The sequence below is a fragment of the Prunus dulcis genome, chromosome 2, assembly GCF_902201215.1.
Source record: "Prunus dulcis chromosome 2, ALMONDv2, whole genome shotgun sequence".
NCBI classification, from domain to species: domain Eukaryota; kingdom Viridiplantae; phylum Streptophyta; class Magnoliopsida; order Rosales; family Rosaceae; genus Prunus; species Prunus dulcis.
Genome location: NC_047651.1, coordinates 15,492,374 through 15,519,785, shown reverse-complemented (window position 1 = coordinate 15,519,785; position 27,412 = coordinate 15,492,374). Strand labels below are relative to the sequence as shown.

At 34.7% G+C, this 27,412-nt stretch overlaps 3 protein-coding genes across 3 annotated transcripts; 2 read left to right on the top strand and 1 right to left on the bottom strand.

The window, feature by feature from the left end:
- Positions 1-899: 899 nt before the first annotated feature.
- Positions 900-3,082, bottom strand: LOC117620361 (protein GRAVITROPIC IN THE LIGHT 1). The gene has a single exon (XM_034350540.1). The coding sequence runs from the start codon at positions 2,849-2,851 to the stop codon at positions 1,352-1,354; it is 1,500 nt and encodes a 499-aa protein (XP_034206431.1). The 5' UTR covers positions 2,852-3,082; the 3' UTR covers positions 900-1,351.
- A 12,402-nt stretch (positions 3,083-15,484) lies between these two features.
- LOC117619308 lies at positions 15,485-17,560 on the top strand. The gene is made up of 5 exons (XM_034349228.1): positions 15,485-15,704; positions 15,863-16,042; positions 16,173-16,247; positions 16,644-16,784; positions 16,928-17,560. Exons 1-5 carry the CDS (start codon positions 15,702-15,704, stop codon positions 17,267-17,269), a joined length of 741 nt encoding a protein of 246 aa, XP_034205119.1. The 5' UTR covers positions 15,485-15,701; the 3' UTR covers positions 17,270-17,560.
- Positions 17,561-22,883: 5,323 nt separating this feature from the next.
- Positions 22,884-26,627, top strand: LOC117620074 (vesicle-associated protein 1-3-like). The gene is made up of 8 exons (XM_034350166.1): positions 22,884-23,085; positions 23,504-23,574; positions 23,676-23,757; positions 24,056-24,171; positions 24,269-24,430; positions 24,536-24,577; positions 25,875-25,952; positions 26,263-26,627. Exons 1-8 carry the CDS (start codon positions 23,034-23,036, stop codon positions 26,374-26,376), a joined length of 717 nt encoding a protein of 238 aa, XP_034206057.1. The 5' UTR covers positions 22,884-23,033; the 3' UTR covers positions 26,377-26,627.
- Positions 26,628-27,412: the final 785 nt, after the last annotated feature.

Genomic DNA, 27,412 nt, shown 5'->3' with positions numbered 1-27,412 from the left:
TAGTGAGCCCTACAAATATATCTCTCAAATAAACTTATTTTTAAAATATTAAGAAAAAAAATTTAAGTACTAGCTGACGTCATCACACTTTTAATAGCAGCCCTTGAATCTGTCCGTTAGTTTCCAGTTGCGCAAAATGATCCACTAATCACACCCACGCAGTCTGCTTCCTGTTGGGCAGCACATGTATTGAGCCCCAAAAAAAAAATATATATTTGACCTGAGCTACAGTTAGGCTACATGTGGCCCTGAAGAAGGACTAAAGAGATAAATGTTTCCTAATTTTTTTTTTTAGCCCATGCTGGTGATAGCCTAATACAAAATAACCATGCAGTCTAATGATGGGTTTTGGACCAAACTTGAGAAGTTCCCGGCTGGTGTGGCAGCTTTTGTTGACTGAAAAGAAAAAGTTGAGAAGTGCTTGAAAAAAGTTACATCCTGGACCCAAGTGTATTTTATTTTGTTATTTTATCTCTGCAAAATGGTTTCCCAAGAGTCAGTGGACCGGACAATGGAGGCAAAAAAGCCCAAAGCCTAGCATTCTCTTTTAGAACAAAAAAATTCAAATGGTTCTAATGGAGATTCTCTATTCAGGTAGCGACTTTCTCAGGCCTGACCAGAATTTAAATCAATCAAAAGAGACTTTCTTTGCAACACCCATTTGGAGGCTGATATACAAACTTGATCACATAAAAACTCTTACCTGAGAGCCAAAACGTAGACTGTTTGGGACAAGTACCTCACCAGTTGTATATAAGGGGATGTTTTTCCTACCCAACAGACCAGACAACACAAGGTCTTTAACATCTATTTACTAGCAAAACCACTAAAAGATAGATCTGTTGGGCTTTGTTACTAGGTGAGGGTGGATCTACAACATTCATTAGACCATGTACAAGAAAAGAAAAAAATGTCAATTGTTAGTATCCATTAGTGGCTTTTTTCAAAGTCCATACAAACAAACTAGGCTACACAACTTGGCAAGTGTATTGTGTCAGATAAAAACCAAAAAATGGAAGAGAAAGGGTTCTATACAGTTCAGTCTACATAGGTCTCAACAGAAAACCATATACAAAGAAAAACCAAAGTCACAAACCAGGTAGCATGTATCTGTCAAAAGAGGTTCAGCAGCATCTCTTTGAGTGCATATTACAGAGCTTCCTTCTTGAGCATAGTAATTGATGCATCCTTTAACTTACATATTCCAACACAAATACGCTGAATTCCATCTGGCATTGAACAAGAAACCAAGCATGTAAGATCAAAAGATCAACAGCCTAATCTTGATCACCTCCTGTCTTTGCCTATGTCATTGCCACTAACATGTTAACCAGCAGAAAATGACTTGCCACTACTCTGTACATTTCAGGCCACTTAAATAAACCTGGGATTGAATTACTGTCCTTCCAATCTTAAAACCCGGAACCACTGTAAACCCAACTTTCATCCTGGTTGTACCTGGCAACAACAATCTCCTAGTGACATCTTCCATATATACCATCGAAAAATCTATGCCTCTTTCCACTTGGAATATCTCAACCGCTGGATCAAAGGAGTAGGCCAACTTTTGGAGCATCCATATCGAGCTAGCCATGCTAACGAATGAATCATAGAATACACTCAAAGACCTCCATGAACTCAACACAACTTGGTTTCTATCCAAATTACTAAAAATTGAAGATTCCACGGTGGGGTGGATAATCTCTTGATACTTGCTCTCACAAAATCTTGAAAATTCACAGTTTTGATTCCTACTTAACAACTCCATTGGATTGCTTGACGCGTGCTCAAGTAATTGCTTCAAAGAAGCCTTATTCTTATCCAACTCCGGACCATGCCCATTACACAACATTTCACTCTCATCTAAACCAAAACCTTTTGAATCAAAACCTTTGAACATTCCCAAACAAACATATGACAAGAAAGCATACCGGTTATGCGCTTTTTTAACATACTCAATATCAGGATGAACTAAATTAGCAGCCAAATCTAAATCCCACCCAGCTTTCTCCATCAAAGTTACCAAAATTTTAGTAAATCTGTGTGTTAATCTACAAGCATCATGTAGAACCGAATCAAAGACTCTAACGGACAACAAAACTTCACAAGGAGAATTCAAAGTAGCAGATAACCTCTTAGATAGTTTCAAATTAGACTTTTGAATCTCACCCAATTTTTTCCTCAGAGCCATAACTTCATTGTCTTTTTGATCAATCTCTGTCTGTAACCTGTTGGACATGGTTCCCAAAGTCCTAAGCTTGCTCTGATTCTCTTGCACCTGAGCTTCCAAGCAAGACCCAATTGGAATATCAGAACCAAAATTAGAACTTGTACAAAAATCTCTATAAAAATGCTTGAATTCTGAGAGCCTCTGAAGGTGAGAGATCAGAGCTCGATCAGCTGCCTTGAGATTTTCTTCAACAAAAGGCACATGGGCAGTCTGTAATTGAAGGTACGAAGCTTCAAACGACGAAACCGTAGCAAAAATCGACGAAAGCAGAGTCTGGGTCATCTGGGTATTGATAGGTCTGATCTGGGTTCTGCTCAAAGACCTTGTAACCGCCGCAAGCTCTGGTTTCTTCACTTGGGTTTCGCTCAAATTAGGCTTCTTCGGTGTAATTTGTAGCTGTGAGTCCATGTGGTCCGCCGCTGCTCCGTCTGGTTTGATGACGACGACCTTCTGGTCTGTGATGACCTCTTCAGCAGAGTCGAGAAGTGCTAAGCTATCGGAGTCCTCAGCTTCCTCTTCAGCAAAGAACTCGAAAGTTTTGGTCTTGAAAGCGAGAGCGAATTTCTGAAACATTTCAGAGATTTGTGGAGGTCTCGAAGAGCCATCATCCATTTCTGTCATTTTCTTTTCTTTCTCACCTTCAGCCTTGAGTTTGCTTTGAAATGGAATTGAATTGAAAGTTTCAATCTTTCTTTTCCTTTCTCTCCGTACAAAGAAGCGAGAATTCTTGAGCTCTACTCTTTTTCTCGCGGAGGTGCTTTGAATGTCTTGGAAGGAAGGTATTATTTGTGTGTGGGTTTGGCTTGCTGGTGCTGGAAGCTTGCGCTTCTCTTTTTCTTTCTTTGTATTTTTATTTTCATTTTTCTATTCAATTTATCTGTATATCAATCACATTTTTTATTTTTTATTTTTTATTTCCTCACAAGAAGAACAAATTTCTCTCCTCCCTAGACTCTTAGTTATGCTGACTTTTTCCAGATTTGGGTAACGGTAATAAGTATGACGACTAGAATAATATGATGGGTACCCTTGGTCAGTGACAGACCAATTGCTAATTTTGTTTAGCTGGAAATGTTGGAGACCATAGGCTCTTTGGTGAGATGCATTTTCTTTATGTGATTTTTTCGTTTTTATGCAAGCCAGAGATTAAGAGGGGGATTCGAACACAGAATCTCGAATATAAGAATAACTATTTTTAATAATTTGAATTACAAATTACTTACTTTCTTTATGTTTTATCACCAGAAAATAGAACGATTTCACAAAATAATGAACATATTACATTATGAGAATTTCAAAACTATTGATATATTTACGTTTGATTTTCTAACCATCACTAACAATGACAGCTACAGTTGAATCAAAGAGGACGCAGTGTTTATTATTTTTCTATTGGATTAAATGGTGCACTTAATTTCTGCGCGGTCAGTTGATACAGTGTAACTTATAGCAGGAATTTATGAATGTTATGCGAGCCATTTGCTGCCTGTCCTTCGCTGTCGCTATTCTAACTAAACTGAAAGAATATCAAATTCTGAGCAAGTAAAATAACTGTATGAAAAATCTTCTGATTCACAACATGTGTTGATATGGTTTGAAAGAGAAGATTGAGTTCATAGATTTGTGGGGTGTGGAGTGAGTTGGAAATTTATTTCTTACCTGTCTTAAATATAAAAGAGAAAAGAAAATGAAATGCAATCTTGGATCTTCCTTGCTATGCGACATGACCCCATCATTGATAAAGATTAGGCAGCAGAAATTCTGGCTTCCATGTTTTGGGTCTTTCACTTTACTCTCTCAGCATCTAGGTGAATGCTTTATTATATTAAAAGAAGAAAGAAAGTAAGAAAGAAAAGAAAAAAAAAAAAAGTAGTATTCTGGCTTTAGTCTTGCTGTCATTGTGATGGTATCTTGTACAATGTAGAGGACCAAAACTTTCACTGGTGTGATGATGAACAAGAGTGAACTAAACTACAAAAGTGGCTTTGCATGTCTTGCAAGTTTCCCTCTCCTCTGAGTCTCTGTTCAGGAAAGCAATCATTATAGCTTTATGGACCCTTAATGTGTCTGCTGTTCTTTAGGCAGACACTTTGTAGTGGGCTTCACCTTCCCAAACTCAGGTACAAAATGGATTATAGTATAGATTTGGAATATATAGATTCATAATTCAGTTGTCAAAATGAAAAAGAAAATCCCCATAAACCCTAATTCAAGTGAGAAGTTGGATTTGGTCCTACCCAAGTAGCCTAACCAATGAATGAGTGGAAGCTCAAGGTTATAGAACAAGCATAAATAAATAGTTTTTTTTAGTACAAGCGATAGTATAAACTAGAGGGACGGAGGGTTTCTCACTCACACACTACTATGATGTTATAAAGGTTCGAATCTGAGACCACTAGACTATACCCGAATGGCATAAATATAGAATTTCCAATTGTGTATGAGATGTGAGTTTGATCAATTTTGTGCAACCTTGCAAATACCATCCAAGAGATCCCTTTAGTAGAGTAGTAGTGGGTCAAAAAGCCTTTGACTTAACCAAAATGGGATCCCTTTTGTTTGGTGAAAACTTGGGCAATGTATGGTAGGGTAGGTAATGGGTTGTTAAACTTGGTCAAAGTGAGCCCTAATTAAAAACCTGAGAAATAGCAAAGCACTGAAGACTTGCTTTTCCACTACAATGATTACCATCCTTGATCTTCTTACTCTGTCGGCCTTGCTTTGAAAACAAAAACAAAAATAAAAAACAAAAAAAAAAACAAATTTAGTTCTTATATATTAAGAAAAAGAAAATCAACATATATGCAAAGTGATGGAAATCATTAAGCATCAAAATCCACCACTCGACTTTAGTAATATTACAGAAAATGACAACCATATTCAAACAAAATAAAATAGGATTATTTTGTTCTTTTCCTAATTGTCATGTTTTATAGTTGATGGATTCCTTAAATTCTATCTAAAACATGATTAACCGGACAATTAGAAAAGAATAGGTGGTGCCTGCTGGCTCCTGCATGACCCATAAAACAGTTAGCTGGTGCTAAATATTCCACCACTTCTGGTCAAACAGACAAGAACCCCAACAACAAGATTTTTATGTTTTTTTTAAATCTATAATTTGTGATTATGCCAGTCATTGCATTAAGTCAATGTCAGAGGAAAAATTTACTTATCACCCTCCCTAACAAGGTTTTCTAATTATTTTAGCAATTTTCTCACATTTAATAATAAAAAATTGTCTTAATCCTGTCTAAATCCTTGCAGTTAGAAAGTAGTAGAGTGTTTGACATTTTGGTGTTAATACAAAACTTAGTTTAAAGTTTTATTAAACTAAAAGTCGTGATTAATATTAGCAGCACTTAGCATGCGACCGAGATTTTGTTCAACTTGTCTCAACAGATGATGATGCTCTCTCTCTCCCTCTCCACTTGTTTGTTTGCATGCGGGGCAGTCTGCCTGTCTCCGTCTGTCCTAATATTATAATGGCCAAATGGTGTGCAAGGACTCTCATCTCATGCTTTTTCATATAATAATAACAATTTGACCATTATAATATTTGGACAATTTTATTAATAATGGCGAAATTGAAGAGAAAAACTCAAAATAGTCAATTGTTATTTTTTTAATTAGTTCTTAGTGTTCGTTTGACGTTGCTTATTTAGGGTGATAAGTGATTTTAAAAAAAATTTGGGAAACCCAACTTGTTTGGTAAACTATGAGAAAATAACGTATTATTAAAAATTGCCGTGAGAGAAAGCTATAAGGAAAAACACCTAATAAGGTACTTTCATTTTCTGATTATGTGAGAATCAGTTTCGAATGGGTATTGGGTTTAATGAAATTTACGAACTTCTAAAAATACCTCAATCTATTTCACGCAATCTCTTCTCTTTGCGCATTTTCTCCTTCGCATCCCTTTGCCTCTTCATGTCATCTCTTTCACAAAGTTCTCCTTCTCTTAAATCTCTTTTATTCTTTTTTTTTTTCGTTGAATCAATTGAAGCACACTCATGAGAAGCCACAAGACTCAAGTAAGAGGCATATTACGTTTATTTCTTCTCAATTTCATTCTTCCCTCTTTCTCTTTAATTTCTAGGATTAACTTCAATAGTTGTTGTTGTTGTTCTTAATTTTTTTTTTTTTCTTATGTTCTTGTTTTTGTTTCTTTGTTACTTTGACATAATATTTATTTTCAATGGGATATATTGGATTTGGAACATTAGTTTAGAGCATTTGGATACAAATATTTAATTTTCAACATAATACTTTATTTATTTTGTAATTAAAATAATTTTTAGGGTGTGATGGAAACATATTTAATATAATATATATATATATATATATCAGTCCTGATCTCTTGGACCCCTGTAGTCCAAGAGATTTATGGTCACTCACCGTTGGATGTAAATTCAACGGTTCACTCATTTATGACTTGAATCGGGTAATAATCATTTATGTCATATTGCATTTATATATATCATTTTGAACCATTGGATTAATATCCAACGGTGGGTGACCACAATCTCTTGGACTCCTGTGGTCCAAGAGATCGGGACTGATATATATATATATATATATATATATATAAGTGAAAGTGTTTTCCCTTTTATCAAACACTTTAACAAAAATGCCATTTCAACATAATGCCAGCTCACAGCACTTTCACAAAAAAATTTACCAAACACTTAGAAACTGATTATTGTACCAACAACAGTTTTAACAAAAAGTTTACCAAACGCCCAACTACTTTCTCCCAGAGCTGATTTCTTTCAAGGAAATCTGACAAAGATTATTTTCACAGCACAGCAATGTCAAACTGGTGTGTTAAAATTTTCTAAGAACCAATTAGAAAATCATCAGTGGCGAGTTTTGGGCTTTCTCTCCAAATAGGTTTTATATGGGTATTTGTATAAGAGTATTGCTAAACGAACCCTAAAATTAAATAAGTACACTCTATAATCTAAGTACACCCTAATATTTAAATCAAAATATAAAATTAACTAAGCACACCTTATTTCATTACCAAAAATACACCTATACACTCTATCACACAACACCAAACCTAATGCCTCCTCTGTAGCTGGAGATGATTTTGTTGAAGATATTACAGCCATTGTAAGTTGTTTTGGATTTATTTTTCGATCTCTAGTTATTACTAGATGAATTTAAAATTAACCTACTACCCTTTGAAATTTCTACATAGGCAGCCAATGCTCATACTATCATACTAGTCGTCTAAATCTGTTCCGTAGGTCCCTATTTTTAATTACTCTTCCTTCTTCCTTTTTTAGTTCAAGAACCAAATAATAAATAGAAAAAAAAAAGAAACAAGAAAACAAGAGAATGTTCTAAGTTTGAAGGACTCAACTTTCATCCAATAAATTATTTATTTATTTTTCCTCCTCTTATGAATCATCCACAACCCCTTAAAGAACCTGTCGGAGTGGACTCTATGGAGCATGTATCCGCTAGAGTGTTATCTACCACCAATGACCAAGATCTGTATCAAACAAACAACTTCATGGCATTCCCTTGCCTTTATTAGGGTTGAATATGGTGAGTAGAGTGCACTTATTAAAATCATTTGTTTTATAATTCAATATATCCATTTTTGTCATTTTATATTAGGATAAATTAGTAATTTAATAAATAATTTGGTAGTATGGTGTACTCAGTTAATTTTAGAGTTCGTTTAGCAGCACTCTTGTATAATATGTCATGTTAGAATGACCTATTAATGAAAAGCCCAATAATAATAACTATTTATTATTATTATTATTATTATTATTATTATTATTATTATTATAATTTTAGTGATCATGCTTTTTCATATTGGAAACAAAAGGAACACGACTCAAACCTGTTTCATTTGGACATTAAAATATATATATATATATATATATATATATATACTGGACTCTCTCGTTTAGTTGTTTTTGTTGGGCCTCTGTTGTATTTCGTGTGTGTGGGTTTTTTTTTTTGGGGCCCTTTCTGAGCCCAGAGAAGTGTGTATTCTGAAATTAGATTGTGTATCTAGCAGCTACAAACCCCCATTACAGTCTCTCCGTGCAGCCGATTCTAGCTTGCTAGACTTTTTCTATTGTAATTTTTCTCTATCTAATGAATTCTTGATTGGCAAAAAGGAAAACACCATTATTTTTTTGGCACAAAGCCACTCAAGAAAGTGAACTTTGGGCATGGAGTAGTGCAAAGTCTTATAAGATTACAAGATGGGGATAAATATTGGAGAGGTTGGATCCATACTATTACTGTTCTCAGTCTGTCCATACTGTGGTCGAGAGGGTTCAGTATGGGTACTTCTATGGCCCAACTTGTGCCTTGCCCACAATTTGGGTTCAAACAAAACTTTTATTTTTTAAAATTTTTATTGAGAGATTGGGTCAAAGGTAACCTTAAAAAAAAACCTAGATTGCATTTGATTTAGAAAATGAACAGTTTCAATTATAATATATGGTGAAGATTCGCTAATCATAACATGCTGGATAAAAAGGTATATGCCAAAAAGTATTTCTATGGAGAATCACTTCTCCATATAAAGTGATTATATGGAGAAGCACAAAAATCACTCCAAAACGAGCTCTAAGTTTGTCCATTTAGGAATCTCAAATTTCAAGAATTTGTACACGCAAAAATCGTAGAAGTATTTGCTTCTTAACCATTAAGCAACTTACTTGCTTTCCTTCTTTCTTTTTTTGGTTCAAACCGCAGGAATAACATACCTGCTTTTCTTTTTCTTTCTTGTTTTTTTTGCTCAAACCGCAGGAATAACATACCTGTTTTCTTTTTTCTGATGCAAACATACCTGTTTTTTTATTACAAGGCATTTTTGTACGCTTTTACTTGTTGCCCTAATTTTGTAGTAGTATATATAAAGGGGACAGCAGCCATCATTGAGTTGGAGGCTTGTGATCTTCTGGACTTTGAGTCGTCTTTCCAAAATCACCTGCCTGCACGTAGATTTTACAACTCAGGTATTCTCGTTTTCTTGGTTCTTGATTCTTTATTTTCATTCCTGAAATTATGTCGATAACACCTCTAATTTAATCATGGCATAATTTAGACAAACCAGGAAAAAAAAAAAAAAAAGCAGAACAACTTATCATGTAATTTGTACCTATTTATTTAAGGGCATTGAAGGATGAGATAGTTTAGTCAATCCCTCTTGTTCCTGTTTATCCCCTTTCGTTTTCGGAAGTTGTTTCTATTGAGGGTGGAAGATAACTTCGGTGTCACGGGTGACATACACTCTTGTGCCTATCTAGTTCACAATCACTGTAGCTACAAGGCGTAGCTAGGCACACTAAATTTTGTGATCAAGGTATTGGATTTTTCATGTTCGGTAATTTTAATTGAGTGATTTGGTTTATTCTTTTTTCTTGATGTAGGTTGACAGTTGTGCAGTTTATTGACTGCTTGATACCATGAAGCCACAATCTAAAGGACGACTAAAGTCTAATAATATTGATCAATCCTCTAGGCAGCATGCTTCTGGTTCCTGTTTCGACTTCACCAAGATATCAGAGGCACTACCTTCAGCACAAAACTCCCTAAATCAAGAGGCAGTGGATCATTGCAGAGGCTCCATTGTTATGCAGGACGAGAGTGCCTCATGTGCTTATGACTTTAGCGAGATGTCCGAGGCACTGTCGATCTGCCAGGACGAGGACAGAGAATCCCTTGCATTCCGTCAAACGCTCATCATAAAGCTTGGAAGGCAAGCCTTCTTAACAACAAAGGAAAAGAGAGATCCTCTCAAGGTAAAGAAGCCCCCGGCAAAGCTTTTCAATTTTAAGAGAACGCAACCAATGAGTTTGATGTCCATGAGAAAGTGCAGCTAATCAAGCTAGTTCTGTGTAGACTTTTGCCTACATTAAAAGAGCTCGATCGGAAAATATTGATGTAGCAAGCATTTATGCCCGTAAGTGTTTTTTCTGGAAGTGCTTATATTAGAATGTCAAAAAATTTATTGAAAATCAAAGTGCGTTGCCAAATGTTATGAAAATCGCTTTTAGTTGTAAGAAATCACTTCAGTTTATCTAGAAGCAATCCTAAATAAGCTCTAAATAGTTTGACATGTCTTAAAATGCAACGTTCCAAACTTAAATTGACAATCCGATAACTTAAATTGACAATCCGATAACATAACACATTCCAAATTCTCCAATTATCTCTGTCAGCTGTCACAGTCCTAATACTTCAAATTTGCAATGGGACGACATAAATTTTATGAGGGCACATGCATTTGTGGTACATATATTGCCACATGAAAGAGACAATTTGAGTGCAATATGAGTAGGCCGCAGGCATGCAGTAATAATTGGTCTTGATCAAGAAACTAGGATGGGTTTGAGATCTTGTGGACTGCCGGAGATTTGGGGGTTAAAGTTGTCTGGTATCCCCAAAACATTTATGAACCTAACCACAGCATTCAGGTTGATGTTTACTTTTGCATGAGATAACAACATTTGAATATCTTCCCTGAGCAATATCTTTTTGTCTTTATATGTTTCCGTGATGACACTTGAAAAAAATTAGATATATCCTGAGGCACCTGTTGTATGCAATTGGGATTTGGTTTTGGCTCTGCAACTTGGGACTTTTGTATTGTCTGTTGTTGCTTGTGCTGCAGCTGCAGCTGTTGTGTGTTTTTGATGTCCTATTGTCCTTCTATTTGTTTTGCTTCTAGGACCATCTAAATCTTGCAAATGCAATTATGCAATGATTTGTTTGTATTTTTCCTCTCTCGCTTGATTTGTCCAAGTCCAAGTGAAGGGGCTAAGTACTGGTCGTAACTGGTCCCAGGCAGGGTGTCTAAAATTACAACTCACCTTTGGGGTGAATGTTAAATGGTCCTCAATTGGGTTTAGGTAAAATTTTCTTTTTCTTCTTGGGTGGATGGTTGAGGTTTAGGGTGATGTAAATTACAAAAATTGCATATAAAAGCATTTGTAAACAGTGGCGGTGAATCCATGAATTTTTCTTATTTTGGGCAAGATGAAAACCAAATCGCAATAAGAAAGTAAGCCCAAGTATATTTTGGTACTCCATTGTAAGTCAAAAGATATATAGGTATATAATCGAGAAATAATAGATTATGCCCGAATTAATTTACTCAACATCTCACATACTATTCAAATATTGATCAAGTAACAAAGAATGCGAGTACTAAATACAAGTCTGCAATCATTATGGCTCTAGTTGTATTCCTTGTCACTTTTCCCCTCTCAGCTCTGCCTTAGCCTCTTAGAGGACTTTTATCAAATGGTTCGCCCCCGTAGCATACTTTGCTCAAGAGCTTCACATGTAGCAAGAATGGCGAATAGAGGCAGCAACCTTCACTACCCCACAAGTAGATCCACCGCTATTTGTAAGGGGACTGTAGTCTAAGTGGTTAAAAGCGTTTTCTACCGTAAACATTTTTTGTATTAAAAAAGTTAAGATTTTAGGCTTAGGCTCTTCAAGAGAGGAGAAGTCCTATCTTATTGAACTCTGCTGCAATACCAACATATCATCTCAGTTCATTATAATCTGGTTTGTACATGACAGAAAAGGAATGGAATTTGCGACAGATATTTTGCTTGGTCGGTTTGCCATGAACAGCTGGAATGTATATAGTGAATATATATATTAAAAGGGGAGAAGATAATAAAATGAAGATGAAATCGTCTACATAAATTTATTTCTTTCCTTAATTCCAATGGCTAGAGACCAGATCTCTCTCCTTTTACAGGCTCACATGATATTTGATATTTTTCTTTTGAACTTGGAATCTCTTTAAATATTAGGACGGTAGATATCGCTAGATCAAGAGCTAGTTGATTATTATAGTTAAAGTTACACATGCAACAACCATAATAAGTACTAGCATAGAAATTCTAAAAGCCAATTAACCCACGTAAATTATACAAATGTATTGAAAATAGTTTCATTATTCAACATTAAGAAGAGAAATGCAACTAGATTTATGATGATTATACTTAATTATCTAGTTGGTTACGATCGTTAAAGTCATACATGAAACAAACAATAATAAGTACTAGCGTAGAAATTCAAAAACTCAATTGATCCGCATAAATTATACACATCATGTATTCGAAATAGTTTCATTATTCAACATTTGGAAGAGACTAATAACTAGTCACAACGATTATACTTTAGACTTACTAAAGTCATATTAAATACTAGCATAGAAATTCTTAAAAGCAATGTAGGAATTGATCAACATATTTCATAAGCTACTCATAAGGAGGGATGAATCCAACATCAAGTACCTACTTGAATCAATTAGATAGAGAAAATCCGGCCCCTAATCAAATTAGACTAATGGGTATGTATACAACACTTATTTGGCAAAGGACAATGCTTTTCTTCTTCCTTGGAAGTAGGCTACTTTCTTCAAACCAAGTCTTGACACTTATATAAAAATAATTTATAAAAAATATAAAAAGAAAAATCTCCACACACATATCAAATAATGATTTGTACTAAAGTAGAAGTTCCTTTCATATATGGTAGGTGATCATAAGGGGTATCTTTGACCTTTCACTATCTCGGAAATACCCTTTTGGCCCTTTTCTGTCCTAAACACAAGGCCCTTTTCGAATTAGACTCTGTGTACTCACCAATCTGAGTAATCACAGTTTGACCACGCCTGGGATGTTATCCCAAATTTCGAATCAAAATCAATAAAGCTTGATCCCAAAATCTATTTTTTCTTTTTTGTCAAACCCAAAATCTTTCAAAATACATATCATATTAGATACACATATAAAATTGTATACATAGAAAATCACTATTGATTGCAAATCAAACTTAACAAACTACGGTCGTGTGGTATAATTTATTCGCGTGTTATTGATATTATATCTTACAAATGAAAAATATCAATCAAATCGTTTATTCATACGATAATATGCAAACAAATTAAACCACATAACCGTGTTTCAGTACCGTACAATACCCATACAATAATTTTTCGTTAGCTAGACATAGTAAAAGGGCACTCACTTTAGTCAACTAAGTAATAAAGAAGGAGATCTTGATGTACCTGTTGTTGGGGGATACGATATCAATAAATCAATATGTGCTGCTCATTGCTCATGCATGGCTAATGGCTATGGTGCTGTTATTAAATGCTGCTATATGTATATAATCTGAAGCTGCGCAGTGGCCTCGAGCCTAGAGGCTGCTGATGACATTGCGTACGGTTGTTTGTGGCATTGCCTAATCCCTCTTTGTCTGCAGCTCAGAATCGCAGCGGCAGCTGCCCAGCATGTCCATGTACCTTTGGAGCCTTTTTTCTTGTCTTTTTCCATATCTCTCGTCAATATTTCAAAAAAAAAATAAAAAAAATTCAATTTCCCATCACTCTTCAAGGCCTTTTTATTTGACTATATAATAAATTAAACAGCGAGTTAGGAAAAATCTGAAAATGCATCATTTAACAAAAAATTATATGATAATAATGTGAATAGCATCTTTATAAAGTTATGGCATATGTGTGATTTGACAACCTATGTGACAATACGTTTTATATATTGCTTCATCAAAAATTTGTCACTCCAGTAGATAAGACAACTAATAATTTATAAGTGAATTTCAAAAGTCATAGAAAGCATAAATGTCCTTTTGTTATAGAAATTTATAGCGTAATCATCAGAAAGTCACGTGTATGAGTGACGACAGAATTCATATATCATCGACTTAGAGTACAGTAGTAATAAGTAAATACACGTCTCAATCGTGATGAATATATTTGTGACATCACATGAAATTGCCACTCGAAAAAAAAAAAGCGAGGCACTTTTTGTTACATTTCTAACCTCATCTACGTGGCACAACAATGTTGGCTTCAATGTTCACTTGGAACCATTTTTAGGGTTTAGGACCCTAAACCCTATTAATGGTAGCATACAAAAAACTGTGTGTTCAAAAACATGAAAGTTAATTTTGGATTATATTATATGATCTTTACAAATTTTATTCTTATGTTATTGTTTTCACAATTTTAATTTTGCTTTCACTCTAAATTAGGAAATTATATTCCAATAACAACAATACAATTCAGAGTGTTACCTTAACTTACATGAAAATTCAACATAATAATCAAGTAACAAAGCTAGCCTACCCTATCCATATCAGACATGATAATGCAATGCAATATTATTTTCTTATGGAAAAAGAAACAGTAGTGATTGTGATCATAAATTTGTCTGACAGTAATAAAAGCACTTTTACAAAGTGCATACATAATGGTAATTGTATGGGTGAACAAATAAAACTCTTCACCTAAAATCAGTACAGCATAATAATACAGCCGCATATGTCTATTGTACCACAACTCTGAAGCGCTAATCAGTCAGCTAATATAATACTAATCACTCGTTTTAGCTTATGCGTTAACATAATTTCATGAGCGGTTTCTTGTTGTTTGAAAACTGGTTAGCATTTTAACGCTCCCTCGATTATTGTATATTCCATCCAAATAAAGTTGTTATGTATTACATTTGTTGTCACATTTTGATTTTATAGATTAATACTCTAAAACATTATTCCCATTCTTATACAAAACATGACTTGCTTCAACTGACATTGGACAAATATAATCTGGGGGACCTGCATCCATTTTTTTCAAAGCATATCATATTCTTGGACAGCTTTTGCTGCCAACAAAAGGGGAAAAGAATTATGGGTTAGTGCTGTCAATACATGAAAAAAATGCACTCAGCTTTGCCCAAAGATTGCAAAATTAACAGAGTCCACAAAAGAAAGCAAGGTGGGTAAAACTGTCATATTGAAATTTGTGATTTTTATAAAGGCCCTAATCCCACTTGCACCTTTGTTTTTTTACCGTTTTCCACCGAGAACTGAGAAAAGTCACTGTTTCTTGTCTTGTCATTTAGCACTTAGCAGCAGTGACTCAGTGAGAGAGAGAGGGAGAGAGAGAGAGAGCACCAACAATCCGACCATTAATAAAGAACCATTTGGTTAGGGTTTTAGGGTTTTCGGGACATGGGCTCCTAGTAAACAGCAATAGAAAAGGAAAGATTTTGATTTGTGATATCCATCAAAATCTTACATTTTTGTTTTGCTTGAAAGAGCTTATTTTAGCTTTTATATTTTCTAAACTTTTTTTTTTTAAAATTTCCCAACCCTTTGCTTACAACTTACAAGAACACACAAACAATAATTACACCAGAAAATAAAAATAAAAATAGCGTACCACCTCAATAAATGAGGCCAGCCCTTCTCTCTCTCATTTTTCTTTGTTCTCTCATTGGTTAGGGTGATACTAGTGTATCAGTTTTAGCCAGGCGCCGTTTCTCTCTCTCTCCAAAGTCCAAGTTTTCTCTCTCTATGATAATGGCTACTCCACCAATATCTTCTTAAGCCCTGACCAGAATTCTCACCCATACCCACTGTCTCTTTCTCTTTTAAGAAAAGCAAAATGGTGGGTTTTCTTTAATTTTCCTCTCTGATTCTTGCTCTCCAAACTCTTCTCTTTCTCTCCATGCCATTTTTTGATGAAAACTAATTGAATTTTGTTCATGTTCTGTTTGAAGTATTTGTTTTTTGTTTTAATTTTTCAAATTCATGTGTTTATTATAGTTTGTTCCTTCAAATCTTCTACCCCACTGGCTTGACGTCCTGCTGTCTGAAAAGTTCTACAACGCTTGCATAATTCATGAGGAGGCAAAGAAGAACGAGAAGAACATCTACTGCTTGGACTGTTGCATGAGCCTCTGCCCTCACTGCTTGAATCCTCATCGCCCTCACCGACTTTTGCAGGTAATTAACTAATTTCCCTTCAAAATTCTAAAGTTTACCAGAAGAGCTCATCTTTTCTTTGGAAAATTCAATCAAAGTTTTGATCTTTTTATGATTATTTATCATGCTTGTTTTCTCTGAAATGTTTCAGATAAGGAGGTATGTTTACCACGACGTTGTAAGACTGGATGATGCTGCCAAGCTAATTGACTGTTCTTCTGTTCAAGTAAGTGAAATTTCCCAGCTTTCTAAGCTTAATTATACTTTCTGGGTTCTTTTTTCCTAGTAAAACAAATTCTACATGCATATCATCATGTAGTGTATATATGCCCTTGATTGGTTTACAAGCACCTAAAAAAGTCATCTTGACAAAGAGAAGTGAAAAAGTTTTTCATGACCAAAAAGTAAAGCTGTTAATTTCTTCCTGTATCTGCTTCTCTTTCATTCTCTCTCTCTCTCTCTCTTTTGCTTGCTGAAAAATGGATGGACTATGCCTTTGCTCAAAAGGTCTCGAAACAATAGCATGAAATGAACCCATATTTGAATTCAATTCTTTGATTCTAAATCCCTGTTCTGATATTCTTTGTGTGAGCATATTCTCAAGAACTTTTTCTCTCTACAGTCATACATAAGCAACAGTGCAAAAGTGGTGTTTTTAAACCAAAGGCCACAAACAAGGAATTGCAGAGGCTCAGGCAACATCTGCAGCACCTGTGACAGGAGCCTGCAAGACCCATATCTCTTTTGCTCCCTCTACTGCAAGGTTTGCTCATGCCCAGAGCCAAAATAAATTTCAATTCTTCTGCTTTCTCTCTCTCATTTCTCACTCTGTCTCAATTTTCCCAAATACCCTTTTCAATTCTCCACCTCCTCACTTGGGTCTCGCTCATTTTTGTTTCTCTGCAGATTGATTACGTTCTAAGAACAGAAGGTGGCCTGTCCAAGTACCTTCTAGAGTGCAAATTCATGTCCTTACCCGAATCCGGTTTAGACGACGGTCAGATGACTCCTGACTCGGTTCTGGAACCGGCCGGTTCAACCCGAACATCTTCCGGGTCATGCGGGTTCGGTGAGGTGGGGTGTCTAGCCCTAGCCTGTACTGCCACGACCGAGATTGTGAGGAAAAAGAGGAGTAGCATGTCAACGTATCGGACAGCTTGTCGGCCGGTTTTTTCGCCAGTATCCGAAATTTCGGCCGGGTTGATGAACCGGCGAAAGGGAACGCCACATCGGGCTCCGCTGTATTGAATATGTGCATGGATGGATTTAGTGATAATATTTTTAGTAAGTAAAATTAAATGCAGAGGGATTTTAGGGGGTATGAATTTGTAAAAGTTGGTAATTTTCATACTTTTTGTCTTGGAGAGAAAGTCTTCCGCACGACCGTCACCAATTTAATTATTAAGATGACACTATAAATCGTATTTAGTGGGATCTAATTATTGTTATGGTTCCATTAAATTAGGTGTCGTTTATTTTGTTGTTGTAGATTTTCCTCCACTTGTAAGGGGATAAGAATCGAGAGCATTTATCTTTGTACTCGAGGTTTTATGTATCGATCTCTTAATATCGTTTGTATCAAAGAAAAAGAAAGATTTTCTTGTGGAGAAAGAAAAATATGTACCAATTTTGTAGAGGGGCGTTTGCTCTGTGTGTGTCTCTCTCTGTTGTATTGAGTGGGTCGGTTGGCTTAATTTAAATGGTTCAATTGTCTCGTTTTCTTCCTTACACAGTCATGGAGAGTAATGATGAACGGTTACAGAGAGTAATGGTGAACACTGACTAATAGTTGGAAAAAGTTCAGCATCAGTTAATACCTATCTCTGTGTTATTTCCTCCCATTTTGGGGGACTCAATTTGAATTTAAGCTTCTTAAATTCAGCGACAGAAAGTAGAAAAATCTTGGTGTTGGACTTGTGCAAATACCTGCCAGAAATGAAAGAGTGTGATTAAATGCTTCCTTCGAATTTTTTTCTTGTTGGGTTTGATTGATTATGAATTTTGATATTTCCTTCCAAAAGAATTTGGGGGAGTTATTAATGGCCGAAGTTAGAAATAGGGAAGAGTAAAAATAGCTATGAGATCAAGTACCTAATCAATCTAATTTCTGATTTTTTTTTTCAGATATTGAATTACGAATTGTAATACATAATTCACATAAAATTTAATTATGTATGTGCTAGTTAACGCACGGGAAGTTAAATTTTTTTAATATCTACTGTATTAGTTATCATTCCAAACATATCACTCTGTCTTTATTCTAGTGTTTAAATTAAAATTTTAACGTGGTTCGATTCGATAACATTCATCATGCATTCACATTCATAATAAGAGAAAATAAGCTTGTACAAGATTACCATTGCATGGTTAGGTTACACAAATTGAAGCCATATATCAGAAATTGCACATCCTCTCTCAAAAAGGCTAATGAGTGGCAGTATGCATGATATGAGCAAGCAAGTAGCCCTTGAGTTGAGATGGCTTTGAGTAGCTATAGAAGAAGCTATGTGGAGCTAGAGCAAAATGGTTGCAAGATCGAGAATGCATCTAATAATTTATACATGTGTTCTTGTAGTTGTAGACTAGTTGGTATGCCCCTAGAAGATCGACAAGCCTACCAAATTTTGTTGCTTCTTTTTGTTTGAATTTGTTTTAAAATTATAGATTGTGGAATTTTTTTTTTATATTGTTAATTGTTAATATGGCATCAAATTCACTAAACAAAAGAAGAAAGAAACCCAGCTGGATAAGTTCTTTCTTCCCAGTTCTTGAAAACCGGGCCCGGTTCGACTTGCAATGTCTAATTTCCGTTTGCTATTACATTTCCTCATCTAATTTTGGCCACAAACTTAAGTTACATCAACCAAAGCAAATTATGCTACTAAGAAAATTAAAAAACATTTTCATATTTTGTCTTTTTGCAAAAACATATGACTATGAGCCTTTGATATTTATAAGTTTTATGGTATTGTGTGAGAGTTAGTTCTGGTTTTTTAGCATGAATTCTAAATTCGTGATTTATGAGAAGAATTTTTATGTAACGAGAATGTCACAAAAGGGTATAATAAATCAATCACGTATTATAATGTGAGAAAGTTAAAATGCGTGACAATGCATAATTGACTTAAAAGATACTATCAGAGTGACATCCCGATGTAAATAAGTTTCTCTCAATCTTACATGAGTGTGATTATTTAAAAGTATTAAGGTCTCGTTCAAAAAATTGCTCAAAGTTCTAAATTAAAAATAGTTATTTTTAATAAACAGTCGTATAAAGTGGGCGATTTCATCTTTCCTTATAAAGAACTATAGATAACACCACGACCCCATCAAGTATTTGATGGAGAGATCCCAGACTTGCAAGCCCCCATGGTCTCTTCTTTTCTTGTTTCTTCATCCCCCTTATGTTTTCTTCCAATGACAAAGTAGTGACAAAAAATGTAACAAAAAAAAGTAAGCGACAAATTTCAAAACCCATCCTAATCAATTGTTTACTTATTTAGATCTCCATCCCCAATGCCTCTTAACTCGAGAAGATAAACTATTTCTTTTGGGAACCATCATCCGTGCATGGAGGATCCTTAATATATTACATGTATCCATGAACTGGTTATTTAGAGATAGGCTTCATCTGTATTTCCATATGTCTGAAAATAAAAGCCTCCCTCCCTCCTCTCTAGACTCTACAGTCTATATAGTGATAGGCTTCTTGACCTAGCACTAGCTTTTATCAAGGTTTTGTGTGACTTGTAGCACGTGAAAATTAACATAGTAAAGTATTGAATTCTTGTGCTACAGGGATATGTACATGTCAAATTATGTCAAATTGTTTGTACCGGTACATCTAGGTCGAGCGATTTCAAATTTAGGAATTTAGATGACTGTTCGTTTGGTGAGTTGTATAGGATTCATAATCTTAGTTAAATTTGTGGTGGCCTAAAAATAACATGGATTGATTGTCTAATTCTATTAGGGCCAAATATAATAGGGTTATGAATCCTACCAAAATGTTGAGATTAAGTTATATTTGGTGTATGTCTAATCCTACTAAGCTATGTAATAGCAAATTTCAATTAATCCAACACATTAATCACGTGTAGTACCAAACATATTATTGGATTAGTGTTATTATTTCCAATTCAATGTAATCCAATATAATCTCATTCTACCTCATAATCCAATCCAATCCCAGTCACCAAATATTGCTTATAAGGTTAAATTGTTTGTTTAGACTATTAGAACCTCCATTTGGGGTGTGTTCTTCTTGTATATCTCTTGTATTTACCTATTATTAATGAAATTTTGCTTGTTCTGAAAAATAAAAAAAATAAAAAAAATCCATGAATGCCAATATTTTTGGTTTGCTACCCTCCCATTGAGGTTGGGGGGGCCCTAAACCCTTTGTTATCAAATCTAAATAATTTCTTTCAAATACCTCCATTTTAACAGAACATATATATATATATATATATATATATATTTTGATGGATAGAATTAAAGACTTTTTATTTATTTTTGAATAGAATTATAGACTTTTGCATCATACATTGAATCCTATTCAACTTTATAGATTAATCAGTTTAGATTTATATTAATTCATGGGGCACCAACCTGGCTCTTGTTTTTCTTTAAATTAATTTAAAGTGATTTTTTATTTAAATCCCACACTTCTCTTAGGTCACCTCAACTTTTAATTTAAATTTTCACAATTTCTAAAAAAACCCATTATCTTCCCAAACTACCCTTAAATACACCCCAAGCTGAAAAAAATAAGAAATAAAAGAAATTTTCTATTTAAACCCTACAAGCTACCCTTAGAGGAGGAAGTACGTTCTGCAAGCTCTAATGCTAATTGCTAGACATTTTATCATTTTCTCTCGTAAGTATTTAATAATGACAATGAGGTATTCAATTTTCATTGGCATTCGAAATCGACAACTCTTTTGAATCTCAGTGATGAAAATCTTGAGCATATGTATGGGTCCTTCTCCAAACAAAGGGAAGAGAATAAGATCATTACAGCCAAACAATCAACAAGTCTTTCCATCATCTCTCATGCATATTTTAAAGAGGCATGCTCGTCAATATTCTACGTCTCTGGCAATACGATGTAGATGAGTTTGTATTTTTCTAAAACTTAATATGAAGAGTGGTGGGGTGTGTATATAGATGTACTAGGGTTAAGTATTAAGTTGGATGCCCTTTTTTGTCTTTTTACACAATAATAAAACTTACAGCTTAATAATTTAAGTATTGAGGTGAACTAAGAGAAGTGTGGGGTTTAAATAAATTTTATTTTTATTTTAAAATTAGCGATAAAATTTTTCCTGGGATTCCAACGGATGACAGGGGGGGGGGAAGGGGGAGGCACCTCACCACTAAGAGCATTTCCACCAGTTGCCTCTTGCCATGGCAAGATTAGCCTTAGGGCAGACACTATTCACGTGAATAGTGGCTGCCCTAGCCCCCTCCAGCAAAATGTGTTTCCAGCAGTTGGGGCTTGCCATGGCAAATACTATTCATTTTTTTGTTTTTTTCACAACTTTTTTTACTTAAACAATTAATTTGGATAATATTTTTGGATAAGATTTTTTGGTTTCTACGTGTCAATACTATTCATATTGGATAAGATTTTCGGATAAGATTTTATTTTATTAGTTGTATTGGTTGGTATTTATAGGAAAAAAAAATTATGGGGATTTGGTGTTAAAAGTGAAGAGTATTGGTTGGTATTTATAGACATTGGCGAACCCAGAATTTTTGTAGCAGATGTGCAATATTGACTAAGTATGAAAAATGATTTTTTGGAATAATCATTTTCTCAAGATAATTTTTGGCGGCTTTTATTCCTTACACATCAAATAAGAAAACTTGATTTTATGAAATTTTAATATGAAGTATATATTGACTTAATAAGCCATCATTTTTAGCTTAAATCGTATTTTGCACTAAAACCGATTTTTCATATTTTGATTTGATGGGAATTTGATTTTCTAGTATTTTTATTTGAATCCAAATAGGGGGTACTTCCTTATTTACATTGTAAACTTAAGTAAATGGAGTAATATAAAAATAAATTAAAGTAAAAGGACAAAGACATTTACTTAAATGTTGAAAATGGAAATAAGGTATAGAGAAAAAAAAAAATCTGCCTTGCCCTCGGGCCAGCACTCGGGCCAGTCTTGCCCTCGGGCCAGCCCAGTCTGCTGGGTCCCATCATTTGCCCGGGCTGGATTTTGTTGCTGGAAACCATTTTTTTGCCCAAACCCCCCCCAGCCCGAGTCCAGCCTTAGCTGCTGGAAATGCTCTAAGGTAAACCCTTCGGTCAAATTAATTAAAGCTTGCCAATTCAATAATTTTACAAAAAAGGAAAAAATATCGTAATGTTTTCTTTTTTTACATGGAGGTAGGTGGCTGCAATTTTTCCTTATATTTCTATTAGAAACGGCAAAGTTGGTGTAAATATGTTACCGTTTTTGTTTCACAAAATGACACAATTTTTCAACATGCCATAAACACCCTTGTAAAATGAATTCACACTACCGTCAAACCATGTAAAGAGCTTGAAATTACGTGGGCATTTTAGTCATACTGCATTTCATCGACGCTCCCCAACATTATAAAAACCTCTGAATCAGGCCATGGAAGAAAACATTAAACCAGAAAAGGATGGAACGAAAAAAGCAGAAATAAAATTAATTCCAGTACCTAACATAACTGCCATTCACTTATTGAACATCACAGGTGACTTTCTCACCGTTGGATTGAGATAAACTCAATTCAGATTCACGGTTGAAACTAGTCACCGTAAATTAAACACTCGGTGAGTTTATCTCTCTCCATATTTTTTGAATCACGGAAACTGTTTCTTCTGCTATTTCTTCTTCCCGTCTCTCTTTTCTCCTTCTCACTCGGATCATATATTTTCTCCCAAACCCTAAATTTTTATTTCAATTTTTTGTTTGAAAAAATTTAGGTGAAAAAAGAAGAAGAATTAATTTGATTCGCAGTCATGAGTACTGGAGATCTTCTTAGCATTCAGCCCACAGAGCTCAAATTCCCATGTAAGTCTGTTGCTTTCGTCTTTCTTTAAATTTAAATTTCCTTCGTTTGTATGTCAGATGATTTTCCGTTTGGTTGGTGAGAAAATTAAAGAAAAATATACATTTGGAATGCCATGTTGGGTTTTACTGGACTACGGTGACACATTTTAATTCTGCAAATAAGTATGGGGCCGGGTAGAGTTGGATTGAATTTCTTCTGTCAATTATGGTTCTAAACTTTGAATGCTTGCGCTAAAACGTTCTGTTTGAAAATGAATTACCTTTCTTTCATTGCCTTTAAATTTTTGTAGTTAGGTACATTATGAATTTGTGTGTGGTCCAGTATGATTAAATGGTATGGTAATTTTGATTTTGCCATTGAGAAAATTGTCCAAGTGTTTGATTTAATTTTTGGGTTCCTTTTTTTGTGGTGGAAAAGTTGAAGTGAAGAAGCAGAGCTCGTGTTCCTTGCAATTGACCAACAAAACAGATAAATATGTGGCGTTCAAGGTAATTTTTTTGTTTTCCCATTACAATTGGTAATTGACTTGGTCTGAACATTTAAGCTATGGATTCATAATGCGTACTGTTTGGATGATGTGATTGAATAGGTTAAAACAACCAATCCAAAAAAATACTGCGTCCGGCCCAATGCTGGAATTGTTTTGCCTGGGACAACATGTGATGTTACAGGTGAATATTCAATCACTTTAAATAATAAATGGTTCATATTAATTTCTCAGTTATCACATCTTTTTTTGCATTTTCAAGTTTTTGAAATCTGAATTTTCTTTCATGAGCTTAATGATGTCAGTGTTCACTGCTTTAGCTGAGAATGTGTTTAATTGTTTTTCTCTATTTTTTTTAGGCTATAACTGGTTGCTTCCATTAGTTTTTTGTTTTTGTTTTTGGGAGAAAGCATTGATATAATTGTTTAACCTATTAATTTGTTTATCTTAATGGTTTCCTGATTTAAAGTTGATTTTTGTAGTTACAATGCAAGCACAAAAAGAGGCACCCCCAGATATGCAGTGCAAGGACAAATTTCTCCTTCAAAGTGTTGTTACACCAGATGGTGTAACTCCGAAAGACATAACGCCTGAAATGGTTGGATGATGCTGCCAGCAAATTTTCTTTTCGTTGTAAAGGTTCTGTTTTGGGGTTTATTTTCGTTGATTTGATTTTTATGCTAACTTGTTTATAGTTCAACAAGGAGGATGGTAAAGTTGTGGGAGAGTTCAAATTGCGGGTAGTCTACTTTCCTGCGAATCCCCCATCACCTGTCCCTGAAGGATCTGACGAAGGCTCTTCTCCCAGGGCTTCAGTGCTTGATAATGGGAATCAAAACACTTCCTTGTTTGATGCTGTGAGGGTTTTATTTATTTATTTTAATGCAAGCTTTCAGGAAAGTTTGAAAATGAATTGAATTTGTGGAATAGTTATTCATTTTCATTTTATATGGAAAGCTCAGGTATCAAGATCTCTTGAGGAACCGAAAGAGAAGTCATCAGAGGTGAGACGTCCTTTCTATTCTCCTTAACAAATATACTTTCTTTTAAATTTCATGGGAATTTACCTTGGAGTTGACAGATCTAGTTTATTTTCTTGCATTTAATCTTCGTGAATTCTGTAGAGTGCTTAAACTTTGAATATATGGTGAAGGGACAACTTTATCTTTTATAACGTTTTCTTTTTCTCTGTAGAAAGCATCTAGACTAAGTATGTCATTGCTAAAAGGTATTCTCCAATAGTGTCTATTTGGAGGTTTCTTATCTTAGTGCTTGATTTGCTTCTAGAATGTTATAACCAAGCATAATGTACTAAGTTCATGAATGTATTGAATGATAGTAACCATAGGGGTCAGTACCAGTCATTAGAGATTGTTGATACCTAAGTTTTTGGTCATTTTATGTCGTTTCTACCACTTAGTTCTTAAGAGGCCTTTGGTGGTAGCTAAAATTCCATAATATTTTAGGAACTTCTAGGTTTCCGAACAGTAATTTTTTGACTTTCTTTCCCAGGAGGCATGCTTAGTTTTCTTTAGTGTAAAGTTCACTTTTGTTTAGGTGGAACCACTGTTATAAATTTCAATTTTGAGATTTATCATCAGCATGATGGGAAATTTTTTAATGACAGTGCATGAAACAAAATAAATTTTAATAGGAGGAAGGAAATGGAAGTATTGTGGGATAGAGTTCATTTTGGGGATTCTTCGTGGGCTGCAATTTCCTCGTAGTTTGAGGATATAGCATTTTTCCTCATTCATGTGGATTGGAAGGTGGAGGTTTCTTGAACACTCGTATGGTTAGCTTAGCTGTTTTATAATAATTTTACTTAGTTTATTAGGACCTTGTTTTCTGGTTTAGGGATCTTGTATGCAGTCCAGTGGATAACTTGTCTCAATTATGTCTTGTACATTTAATTACAGCCTATTATTCAAATCCGTGTTTCTCGTAAAAAAGCATAGCACGTGGGCTGTTTATCGGTACATTTTAATTGCCACATAAGTTTTTAGTCCATGCCTCACTACCATGCTACTTCATCTACTTGTCTGCACGATTCTCTAGGGGGAGCTTATTCGTGTTTAATTTTTCGCTTAACAAGCCCAGAGCAGTTTAACAATTTCCTTAACTTTCCCATTGTACTCATTAATTTTAATTTTTTATTTATAATTCTTTCAAACTTATTTTTCTTATTTATTTTGCTATCCATTTTATCTAATTATTGTTGTCTTTGCATTTGATATGATCACTTGAGTTAGATTACCTTATTTTCAATATTGCAATTTCTTATGTACATCCATTCCTCAGGCATGGTCCATGATTTCCAAGTTGACTGAGGAGAAGACCTGTGCTTTGCAACAAAGTCAGAAACTACATCGTGAACTGGTATTGTTTATGATATGCATTGTTGGTATTTGTCATTCTATTTTTGTGTTTTTTCTGGTAAACATCTTGCCAATCATGCTTTCGATTATCGAGTTAGGCTGCCAATAGTATTACCACCCTTTGAACTTGGTTAGCTGTCAATAGTTGTAGCAGAAACAGAAGAAAAGAGAGAGAAAAAGTTTTGTTCTTTTGTTAATGGTTGTATTATTTTATTCTTTGAATAGATGGGCGCTTGATGTATTTACTTCTCTTTTCTATTTTTTTTTCTTCTCTATTCCTTTTTGGCATAACACAAATTTTCATTGATCAGGACCTGTTGAGAAAAGAACTAAGCAAAAATGGCGGGGGTGGATTTTCATTATTGTTTGTGGTGCTCTTTGGTCTTTTGGGCATCTTGGTTGGTTACTTCATCAGGAAAACATAGAAGCTGAAGTGAAGGCTGTTTGTCAATTAATTAGTTGGATTCCGGCATAATTCTGTGGTGCTCCACAATTTTCAACATTTTAGGGACTCTCTTACTCTTATTGTAAAAATTTAGTCTTTGATTAATTGACACTCTGTTTTGAGCAAATATTTTTTTGTTGTGTTAAAGTTGGACAGATGGGCTCAATGAACCCATGTAAACATAACATATGTTATTGGATTGGTTTAGCAGCTTCAAGTCTTTTTCTCCAATATTTGGGTGTTCATTGGTTTGAATTATTTTAATTCTAGTGGAAATTAATTGACAAAATGATCTTATGGGCTGCCTTGGGCCATAAGTCTTGAGGTGTTTTGATAATCACGAATCAAAATTATACGCATTCTGTTTGGTACTTGACAGTCATAAGTCCTTTAGGCAGATGCAAGTGTTGATGTAACATTACCAGAATAACCAAATCCATGCTCCCCAAGTCACCGAAAAAACCCTGCTGATAATGATTATCAATCAAATTACTAATGGTTCAAACTCTTTACTAATTTCCGCGGACATGGAAATTAGATAGATGTTGTGGGGGTGCAGATGCTATGAACTTAGGTCGTCGTTGAACAAAGTGGAGAATAAATGTCATTAGATGGACTAAACTGCGGATTTATAAGAGATTATTTATAGGAATTGCGGCTAATCTTCCTTAACATGATACTATACATAATCTTCTTAATTTCAGAGATAAATCTTTTCTTACTGTAATTAATACAACAACAAACATAAAACACACATACATAATTAAAAAAATCATAGATGAAGCAAAAGCAGTGATGGTTTTTAGGACTAGTTTGCCAGGTTGGCAGTTGTTGCTGTGGTTGCAGTTTCCACTGTCTCTGGGCTTGAAGTTGACTCAATTTTCTTGTCATGGGCTTGTCGAGGACAAGACCAAGGCTTGCGACCTTCGTGATCATGATGATGACAACGTCTAGTAATAAAAGCTCCAGCCATGGCCCCCAACACAAACGTTACACCAGGTTTTAGAACACCCATT

Excerpts from the sequence above, each read along its gene's own strand:
- LOC117619308 (XM_034349228.1), top strand. Across the intron at positions 16,043-16,172 it reads GCCCTCACCGACTTTTGCAG|ATAAGGAGGTATGTTTACCA; the intron begins GTAATTAACTAA and ends GAAATGTTTCAG. Across the intron at positions 16,248-16,643 it reads TTGACTGTTCTTCTGTTCAA|TCATACATAAGCAACAGTGC; the intron begins GTAAGTGAAATT and ends TTCTCTCTACAG.
- LOC117620361 (XM_034350540.1), bottom strand. The coding sequence starts at position 2,851 with ATGACAGAAATGGATGATGGCTCTTCGAGACCTCCACAAATCTCTGAA.
- LOC117620074 (XM_034350166.1), top strand. The coding sequence starts at position 23,034 with ATGAGTACTGGAGATCTTCTTAGCATTCAGCCCACAGAGCTCAAATTC. Across the intron at positions 23,086-23,503 it reads CACAGAGCTCAAATTCCCAT|TTGAAGTGAAGAAGCAGAGC; the intron begins GTAAGTCTGTTG and ends GTGGTGGAAAAG. Across the intron at positions 24,172-24,268 it reads AAGACATAACGCCTGAAATG|TTCAACAAGGAGGATGGTAA; the intron begins GTTGGATGATGC and ends ACTTGTTTATAG.